Genomic DNA, 11,158 nt, shown 5'->3' on the forward strand with positions numbered 1-11,158 from the left:
ACAATGCATTTATTTGGAGATTTAAATTGTATTTAAGTGGATGCCTGAATCTCCAAGGTATTTGCTAATTTCAAATCGCCATGAAGAATTGTTTGCAATGCTTCAAAAAATGGCAAAATTTAATGGAAAAACCTTACCTCCAGGAAGTTTAGCTAAAGAGGAGCATAGTGTTAGTTTTTATTTTTTATTTTTATAAAGTTATAAAAGTTATAATAAGTTGTAAATCTCAATGTAGCAAGTTGCAGTAACTTGATATTTCATTTTAGACATAAAAAAAAAATGTTTTTAGGTTAATCAAGGCAAGATAGTAGAGCTTTTTTTACCAAAATGGCGCTGGACAACTGTGAAATTGATGTTTATCTGGTTGTTTTTTGTTTGTTTTTAAATTTCGATTGATATTTTGCTATTATAGTATCAATCCATAATGGTTATTTTTTTGAAAAAATTTATGCTAGAAGATAATTAAAAAAAAAATAATATCTTCAATATTATATATGCTATTATATGAGCAGCGTATAAATGCTTAATCCTTATAATCGGAAATAGTTGTCAATTTAGGTTGTTTATAAATAGTAAAATTACAAATATTAATTAAGTACCTAATGTTGATGATCGTAATAATAATGTTTATAATAACTAAAAATAACAACGAATGTAATAAAAATATTTAATATTGTTTTTATAAGTATGGTAGTTATATTTATCGAATACATACAATAATATACGATTGATTGACAAATTTTTGATTTTTAAACAGTTTACCTAGATTTACTGTAATCTTTTTGAGATTTTTTATCATTGCAGGAAAATAATATGTATCATGCTGTGTTTTTTTTTTTTTTTTTTTTGAAGTCAATTTTGTTGTTATCAATAAATTTATTGTAATTTATATAAATCTAGGTTTGTTGCATCTTTTTCATATTATGGAATAGCTTTATTGTCAACAGAAATCCTTCAAACAAACATTAATGGGTGTAATCCGCACTTTATTTCCAGTATGTGTTTTTACAAAGCTTGTTTATTTGCTTATATTAAATGTGGTCAGTAAAATGGCATAAACCTTTTTGAAAATCATGACTGCATAAAGAGTCCTGTTTATAAATGATTTTCTTTAGTTAAGGGAGAACTGGTAGGATTCATACACTTTTTACACTAATTTATATAAACATAAAACCAATAACTATTATAGCATAATTTTCTGAATTACCTACATATCTTTAATAGTATTGCAGTTCAGTGTTGATACAAAGTAACATGGCAAATCTATGATGAGTTTCCACTATGTGGCATTTATACATAGAGTGGCTTCATACATAGAATAGTTTACATTACATAGGGAGCTTCCATACACCGTAATTGTAGAAGCTATTTATTGAAATTAAATATTTATTGAGATTAAAATTGAAACAGAATAAAACTTAAACATTGTAATGTATAATAATATATTGTTTTACACACAACTTGTTAAAATTCAAGTCATAAAATCAACATTAAACATCATGGTAACACATAGCACATAATGAATCTACTACTGTACTTTATACATTGAAAGATCTTTTTTAAGTATAAATATATTGGCTGTTCTTGCTGTACAAGCACATTTGGGTGGGGGCAAAATGCATTCCAAGTCAGATAAATAAACCATTCCTATATCTTTTGTATTAGGAAAAATAAATTTCCAGGTACCCAGTTTCTTTCTTAGAAATGAAATTTTATATTCCATCAGGTTGTACTTGGTTACCACCTGTCCAATATAATGTAAAACAGTCTTTTTCTTTTCAAACCTCACCAACACAGAGCTTTTTTCTTTAATATTTTCCATCATAACCGAAGTTTCATTCTCAGGATCATATTCTTTGACATTTCTTGAAAATGAGAACAAGAATCTTCTCTTTAACTTATATCAGTATTATTTTCACATCGGTTTTTCTAGTTTTTTTTGTTTGGTTTGTTTATGTTGTCTGATAGCAAATCTATTACGTATTTCATCTACTTTTGTTTTCACTCTTGCTCTTGTTTCTTCATCTCTTTTGATTTTTCTATTTCTATCAGTTTGTTTTTTTCGGTAGTATCTGTATATATCCTTGATTTGCCTGGCAGTTTTCTTTTCTTTATCTTTTTAAGTGTATTCCTGTCCACATTAGAGTAAAGTCAGATAATTTCTGTTAGCCTTTTTGCATGAGCGCTCCTCTCACACACATAAATACAAAATGTGTCAACACGAAGAATAGTGTAAATATGACTATTGTATGAATGCTCCCACCAAATGAATCCTATCTGCTCTCCCCTACAACAATGTGTTTTTTAGACTCTACAAAGACTGTTTGTGTGAGACTTACCAACAAAGATTATGCTGATTTTATGTGGACTTGTGTTGCTGAATTTCCAGGTTAGTTGTTAACTTTCATGTAAAAAAGTGTATTTAAATAAAAACTGATTAAAAAATGATTTCTTCTAATCTTAAGGAGAGGGAGGAAATAAAATAGAGAAGTGTTGTTGCTTTTGATGGTGATGGTGATGATGATGATGATGATGATGATGATGATGATGATGATGATGATGATGATGATGATGATGATGATGATGATGATGATGATGATGATGATGATGATGATGATGATGATGATGATGATGATGATGATGATGATGATGATGATGATGATGATGATGATGATGATGATGATGATGATGATGATGATGATGAATAACTTTCTTTTATTTGTTACAGGATTAGTAGTAACAATTTTTTTCTCTGAATTGTGCAGTCGCAGAAAAGCAATGGTAATCTTGCTTGGAGGTTCAGCTTTTAGCTTTTTATTGTTATCAATTTGTTCTTCAAGGTTATACATTTATACTTTAAACTTTGATTAAAATTTATCTAACCTAAAAAGTTTAATATTTGTATTTTTCAAAGAATTTTAATATATTTTAGGACTATTACATTAGTGATTTTATTTGGTGCACGAGGTCTTTGTTCAGGTGCTTTCCAAATTGTTTATGTGTATACTCCTGAGGTATGTTTTAATGTATATGTTTTTTATTAGTAAACAATTTCCTAGTCAAAATTGTTTAGAATTTTAATTTTTGTTGTGTATATTTGTAAAGAAACACAATAAAATGGTTATGTGTAAACATATCTACCAAGTAAAAGAATGAACAGCAAAACTGTTTAACGAAAATATTTGTTAAGCTTTGATTATATGTTGTTTTGTAGGTATTTCCAACAAATGTTCGTGCTGTTGGGTTAGGTTTTTGCAGCATGTTATCAAGAGTTGGTGCAGTGATAACACCATTCGTAGCCCAGGTCAAACTTTGTTTTTTTTATTTTTCATATAAATAAATGAATCCTCCATTTACTGCAGTTGTTGCGGTTAAGCAATTTAGTAATTCAACTATCTTGCATTTTAAAATTTTTTCTTGCAACTGATTTACTATTAATTTTATTTTGGGTTTTTTAGGTACTTATATGGAAGTCATACTTTTGGGTTATTGGTGCTTATACAAGTTCTCTCCTTTTTGCAACTATAATTGCGTTTTTGTTAAATATTGAAACAAAAGGGAAGTCGCTAGTGGTAAGTATTTCAATACAAATAAAACAAATTCCTTATGTTATCTAAACAGTACTTTGTTATTGTTGTTCAAAAATCATTTTGTTGGCTTTAAAAATGTAATTTATCATTGTTAGTAGTTTCTATTTGAAATTACATAGGCACAATACCATTTTGAAATCAAAAACTCACTCACTATGCCTATTCAGTTTGAATTTGAAATTTATGTATTTAAACCTAAAACAGTCATAATTTAAAAGAAAATGTTTTAAAATAAAATAAAAACAAAAAAATGTAATTTATCTTTGTGTATATATTTTGTTCTATTATGTGTATACATTGTTTTATTTGTGTATATATTTTGTATATATATATTTTATTTTCAATGGAATCAACAACCACTCACTGTTAGGGTTCAGACTATTGTAATTATAATGATAGCAATAATAAAAACAATAACTATTTTTATTTTATTAAGCTTTTAAGAAACAAAAACAATATCTATTATTTACTGTTGTAATATTTTAGTTTAGAGTTTAAAAATACAAAGCAAGATAGGCTAGCCCATATTGTGGAGAGGTTTGTTGGGTGCAATCAACCCCTTTTTTGTATCAATTTTTCTTAGTTTTTGCGCAATTTTTTTCAAAAACAACCCCCTATAAAGTTTAACAATATGGACTTAATAGGTGATAAATTGAAAATTTAGAAAAAATTATTGTTAACTATTGCCTATTTAAATATTACCACTGTTATTTATTACTTATTATAATAAAAATAATTTATTTTCACATGTTTTAGACGTCATCATCCAGTTAAACATTTTAATATCAGATTAGCCATGATTTATAAAAAAATCAAAAATTTTACTTCACATAGTAAATATTTATTTAATTACAAATATATAATGTATTATGAATTTGTATGATTTGGAATAAATATAATTAATCTAAATTCTAAATAAATTATCTTTTAGACAGTTATTATATCATTGATCTTAAAATAATTAAAATTTATATAAGTAAATGGTTGCTAAGAATGAGTGCCACAGGCGCCCTAAATTTCTTTTTTATTGTCTACTCATAATATATATATATATATATATATATATATATATATATATATATATATATATATATATATATATATATATATATATATATATATATATATGTATATATATATATATATATATATATATATATATATATATATATATATATATATATATATATGTATATATATATATATATATTTATGTATATATATATATATATATATGTATATTCGGCTTTCCCGGCTTAACTTCACTTTTCAAAGTAAATAAAAGTTATATATGTAAATGGCTGCTAAAAACGGACCTGAATTATAGTAGCACCAAATAATAGTAAATAGAAGAAGAATGTAAATATATTAAAATACCAAAAAATAATATCTTAATTACTTCTCTAACATTACAATACAATATTATTGTATTGTATTTTGTTATTGTATTTAATTTTTACAAATGCGATCTCTACTCACTCTCGCCTATTTAATTTGAAATTTGAAATTTATGTTTAAACATAAAATATTCATTATTTAAAAGAAAATGTTTTAGACTAAATAAAAACAAAAAAGATTGTAAAAAACAGTCATAAATAAGGAAATTTACCAGGTTTTTTTTATGGTTCTTTAGAATAAGAAACTCAGAATTGAAAAAAATGTTAGAGTAACTAACATGTTATTGTGGTGTTTTTAACAAAACATTTTTAAAAAACTATTCATAAAAACTACAACTTCACTAACTACAGTTATTAAAATTGAAACTAATGATCAAATGATAAGTGGATTATAGTACGGCACATTACGTTAAATTTTCAATGACAACTGATATATTTAAATTTCTTAGTGCAAAACTAAAATTTATAAAGTTAAGTAAAATAAGCCATGCTTCCTAGCTATTTAGCAAGCAGTTACCGTTGATTGCTACAGGCTAAGCATCTTGGCCTATTAGCAGGGGCAAATCTAGCATTTTTTAGTGTTTGAGATAAAAAGCCCCATCATCTTCGCCAACCTCCATCCCCAAACGTGAGAGCAATAAATTAATATAATTTTTTTTTTATTATTCTTAACTAATTATTTAAATGTAAATAATAATATTCAAACTACATAATATTTTATCAACTTGTCTCATGTTTGGGGCAGGAGGACAAAAATTTGGAGGATTATCATGTTTCTAGGCTCCAATCATCGCAATTTTTCAAAAAGCATCCTTATTTGACATAAGTATAAAATATAAATGTTCGCAGTTTGCTTTATGTCTGGTTAGTAATCTCAAATTCCAAAAAATGCTGAATCTGCCCTTGCCTATTAGCGTACATTATTTGTAGAGTTGCTTATATATTTTTAATTATTATGTTATTTGCTGTATATTCATCTTGTATCCAAGTTTAGCATTATGCCCTCCTTTGTCTTTATTTTATTTGTATGCTATATGTATGTTGTATATAATAGCAGTATAACATTTACACAATACAATTTTAAAATGCAATTTACTATAGTATTATAACATCTTCAGTGGCGGATCCAGCATTTTTTGATCTTTGAGATAGCTAACTTCCAGACATGGAGTTAACTCCAAACATTTATATGTTTATACTTATGTCAAAAAATGAGGGTTTGCAAAAAATTGCGATGATTGGAGGCTGGGAACAAAAAAGCCCCAAAATTTTTGCTACACCTGCCCCGAACGTGAGAGCGACAAGTTGATAAAATATTTTTTGTACTTTTCTCAATTAGACTTATATTCATCAATAATTTTTAAGTTTCATAGTATTATCTCTCAGCGTTCAAAAATTATGACCATATAAAGTTTTGTAATTTTTATATGGTCATAATTTTAGAGATAATACTATGAATCTTAAAAATTATCGATGAATATAAGTCTAGTTGAGAATAGTACAAAAATTATTTCACCAACTTATTGCTCTCACGTTTGGGGCAGGTGTTGCAAAAATTTTGGGGCTTTTTTGTTCTAAGCCTCCAATCATCGCAATTTTTTGCAAACCCTCATTATTTGATATAAGTATAAACATATCAATGTTTGGAGTTAGCTCCATGTCTGGAAGTTAGCTATCTCAAAGATCAAAAAATGCTTGAACCGCCACTGATCTTATATAAAGTATTAGGTTGAAACATAGTTATTGCAGATTTTTTTCAACTAATTTCATTTAGCAAAAATCGATAAAAATATTTAACAATATCATGTTTAGAAAATTATTCCCGGAGTGTAGTCCACTTCACTTCATCTACTTCAAAAACTCTTTCCCATTTGATTTGGAGTTAGTGGATTCCACGGGCAAAGAAGTCACGATTCTTGAAGGCAATCCACGCTTTAACTTTGACTACCAAATCATCCGATTCGTCGTAAATATTGTTCATTTGCAAGTTTTTAAACGACCAATTGACATGGTAGTCTGTAGGAACTCCGATCGGTGAATATGGTGGATGTGGATGCAGATCCCGTCCCTTATTGGCTGTTGATTCGACGATACGACGTTCAACATGAGGACGGGCGTTATCGCGATAGAAGATAATATCTTTTTTTCGTAATCGTTTTGCTTCAGGGTTAGGGTAGGATTAGGGTTAGGATGAAAGCGGTCAAGTTGAGCCACATAGACGTATCTGTTAATGTTGAATTGCCGCTTGCCATTTTTTTACGGAATCCGCCACTGTTGGCCTTCATCATTGCCATTCCGCCAATAGCAAATTCAGTTTGAGATGATTTCACATTGGACGATTTTGCTTCTTTCCCACCATACACACCACATAGCCTTCTTACAGTGGACACCTTTTGGTATTCCTTTTGGAGAAACACTCGGAGACACAAATTTTCTTTGTTTTGACGTTTTTGAAGAGTAGTCATGATTGACACGTGACGAGATTCTTCAGAAAAGGAGCTTGTAAAAATACGTGCACGTTCTGCTTTGTTGCTTTCGCTTCTCTGAGCCTTTAAAGACAACGTATGCTTGTCGACTGGTTTTTATTGAAGTCATCGACTAGTATTCGTGTTGCCAGGTTTTTGCTTATTTTGCGGCCGCTAGAAAGACCTGGTTGTTAAACTTGAATAGTCGTCCTTTTTTTTCTTTATATGCAAGGTTTGATTAAAAAGTTCGAGTTTGGCACTCCTTAAACCATCGTTTGTCTTTTTGCTTGATTGTTCCCTCGACGAAAAGTTTGTTGAAACACGAAATGACTCCGCCGTCTAAATAATAAACAAACCGCCAGCTTTTTTGAGAAAAATGATGCAAAAAAAAGTCGCAATAATTAATTCATCAACATAATATAATATCATTATAACAACAAATAAAACTTAAATGTTAAAAACTTTACTTTTATACATATGCGAGTTTTTATAGATTTTTTCTTCAAAACTTGCAAAAAGGGGTTTAAGTTTTTTTATAGCATAAAATTTATGGCTTTAAAATGCCAAACTTTAAAAATTCGAGTAGATGGTTGATTCATACGTAATATTAAAATGATCAGTGAAATTTAAGGAGTATTCGTCTATATATATTTGCTGGCCTTTAACCTGCGAAATTTGTTGTTCTGCATTAATCTTTGAACAACAAATTTCGTTGAAATTAATGAAATGAAATTTGTAAAAACATTTTATTGCAGCATTTAATAATGCTTTAGTATTGTTTTTTAGAATTCAACTCTTGATGATATGCGATTAAATAAAAAAGAATACACAGAAATCTCAGATGAAGTTAAATATCTTTGTGAGAAAGAAAATCTTTCCCTATGAAAATTGAAATCGTTGACAATTTTGAATGTTCCTATTGACGTAATCGTGTTGTATCAGTCATTATGTGAGAGTGATTATGTCAGACAGCAGCTTTTTTAAAAAAATTTTGGGATGAAAAATATGATATAAACATTTTGTTTCTATTCTTTTTTTTTTATTATTATTTTTTTTTAAATAACTGAAACTCAGTAGATGTTAAAAATCTAATATTTTTATATCGCCGGCTGAGTACAGCATTTTTTCGTTTGTTTTAAACAGTGGTGGATTACCTATTAGTCAAACTAGGCTGTTAAAATAGGCTTGCCTAAAATAGAGGCCTTTAGTTTAAGCATATAAAAAAAGCAAATGCGATTTTTTATTGCTATTATTTATTTCGTTACGTAAACATATAAAAAAGCTTTTTTTAATTGTAGTATAAAGTATTCGACACAGTCTATCATCTTTAAAAAACCATCTATGAAACAAAAAGCCAATTTATAACTTATAACTGGGGGCTATTCATTAATAACGTCAACAAGTTTATGGCAATTTTTACCTCACCCCCCCCCCCCCCACCCCTATCCTTCTTCTTCCTAGTCAACAACTTGTCAAACTTTTAGAGACCCCTATAAAACTACGCCATCATTCAATTATCCCCACCCCCTTCTCCCTAATAATCAAATTTAAATTAAAAAAAAACAAAACCATATTTTAAATAGACTAGTTTAAAACTAAACAAAAAAGTGGTTAAAAGTAAAATGTTTAGAAAAAAAAGTTTATTTAATTTTTAACTAATGAACATATTTCAAATGAGTATGAGCATTATTTTGGTTATATAACCAGAAGGCAAAGAAAAAAAAATTTCACTTTTAACTTATAAACATATATTCCAGTTTATAACTACTAAGTCTTACTCTGAACAAAAAAAAGATTAAAGGGTTCATAAAAATGTTTACAACCTACACGTTTAAATTATGAACATATTTCAAATTAATTCAATACTTCAATGTGCCAATCCCCCTCACTTTAACTTTAGACCTTATTCAACTTCACAGTGAAAACCAATTACTTCTAATAGAGTCTAGTATAACAAAAAATGTATTAAACAAATGGTATAAACCAGGGGTCGGCAACCTTTTGAGACGGAAGAGCCAAAAGTTGTAGCTTACTTAGTTTTTAAAAAGCCACCAACATTATTTCAATACACGAGGTTTGCGAGCCTCAGGTTGCTGATCTCTGGTATAAACGTTAAAAAAATAAAATGTAGACCACCTTACATAAATCTCTTTTGTTTGCACAGTGTAACCGTCAACAACTTTGAAAAAATAATAGTATTACGAATAAACATCTCATGTATGCTTATTTAGTTTAGTATGCGTCGGGTCTTTTTAAAGCACAACACGGTTTTAAAAAAGTAGGAACATAAATAGCTTCATTAAAATACTGAAGAATGACCGAGTAAATAACAAAGGACTATAAACGCTGTCTAATTTTCTTTTTTCAAAGTAAGTAAACTTATTTAAAAAAGTGGCGTTGTTGACGTCAACTTGTCTTGACCTGCCCCTTGTCTACAATTGTCAAATGATTTCGACCCATCCCCTACTTTGTTGACGTAATTAATAGACAGCACCTTATACATTTTTTTGTTGTCATATGCCTAAACCAGACCCTCAAACTATCTCTGTTTAAGGCCTGGATTGGCTTAATCCGACAATTATTTTATTTATAATTGAGTTCTTTTATTCATATCTAATTACTAAAGTTTAAAGTGTAAATTTAAAAAAAAACTTTTTTACTTTATTTTAAAACTTTATTTATAGTTGGTTGCATACAGTAGTTTATAAATAAAATAACTAAAATCAACAAAATAAACTGTATAGACAATACAAACAAACAAAAATATCGTAAAAATATCCATAAAAATTCAGTAACAACTAGCATAACAACGTACTTAAATAAAATACCATGCATAAAAAATATTAAACAGAAAAAAAAATGACTTTCATAAATATCGTAAAGAGAAAAAATAACTTCGCAAATACCGTAAACAGAACAAATAAATTTATAAATTTATTTGTTCTGTTTACGGTATTTTTATGATTAGAGCCTTTGGGCGGTAGCATCAAATTATTGCAACATCTAAGTTGAAATGGTTAAGTTTGAAGATGGTTTCTTGGGTTATTATCTAATTTTAATATTTCATCCAAAGACAAATCAAACCTCTTATGGACTATGTGGATTATTTTTTTATAAATTTTATTAATAAGGTTGTCTTTGTATTTTGAGCAAAACATCCAAATCAAAGGGCAGTATGAAAAATTTGATAAAATATAAGCGTTAGATAATAGAGTTGCTTGTTTATAAGACAGAAAACTTCTTATTCGAGAAAGGGCAAAGCACTTACTATTAGCTTTTCCGCATAGAGCTTTAATGTGATCACCAAAGTTTAAATCCTCACCAACTGTAACCCCAAATAGCTTAACTTTATCTGAAACAAAAATCTTGTCGTTCAACCATTATAAATTAGCTGTTTGAAAATTTTTAACCAACTATAAGAAATTGAAAGTTTTTGGGATTTACGATCATATAGTTAAAATTAAACCATTCATTTTAAACAACACTCTCTAAGTTATTATCACAAACATAGAGAGTGTTATCGTCAACAAAATTGCAAATCTCAGAGTCTTTAATGAATAGAAAAAGGTCATTTATTAATATATTAAAGAATATTGGGTCAAGGATTGATTCTTGAGGCACTCCTAATGAAACTCTAAACCACTCAGCAAATGATGAACCTAATTTAACTTTTTGTTTACGATCGCTTAGATATGATAGTAAAAGT

The 11,158-nt window shown here is 28.1% G+C and overlaps 1 protein-coding gene across 1 annotated transcript in view; it reads left to right on the forward strand.

Annotated features, from left to right (window-relative positions):
• Positions 1-8,461, forward strand: part of LOC100200067 (synaptic vesicle 2-related protein) — a 126,453-nt gene extending 117,992 nt beyond the window's left edge. Inside the window, exons 27-35 of the mRNA XM_065808552.1 lie at positions 38-169; positions 290-363; positions 901-995; positions 2,309-2,389; positions 2,729-2,840; positions 2,933-3,014; positions 3,215-3,304; positions 3,459-3,572; positions 8,239-8,461. Coding sequence (XP_065664624.1) covers positions 38-169; positions 290-363; positions 901-995; positions 2,309-2,389; positions 2,729-2,840; positions 2,933-3,014; positions 3,215-3,304; positions 3,459-3,572; positions 8,239-8,337 — 879 coding nt within the window. The 3' untranslated portion in view covers positions 8,338-8,461. The remainder of the gene's footprint in view (positions 1-37; positions 170-289; positions 364-900; positions 996-2,308; positions 2,390-2,728; positions 2,841-2,932; positions 3,015-3,214; positions 3,305-3,458; positions 3,573-8,238) is intronic.
• Positions 8,462-11,158: the final 2,697 nt, after the last annotated feature.

This window comes from Hydra vulgaris, chromosome 10 (assembly GCF_038396675.1).
Source record: "Hydra vulgaris chromosome 10, alternate assembly HydraT2T_AEP".
NCBI lineage: Eukaryota > Metazoa > Cnidaria > Hydrozoa > Anthoathecata > Hydridae > Hydra > Hydra vulgaris.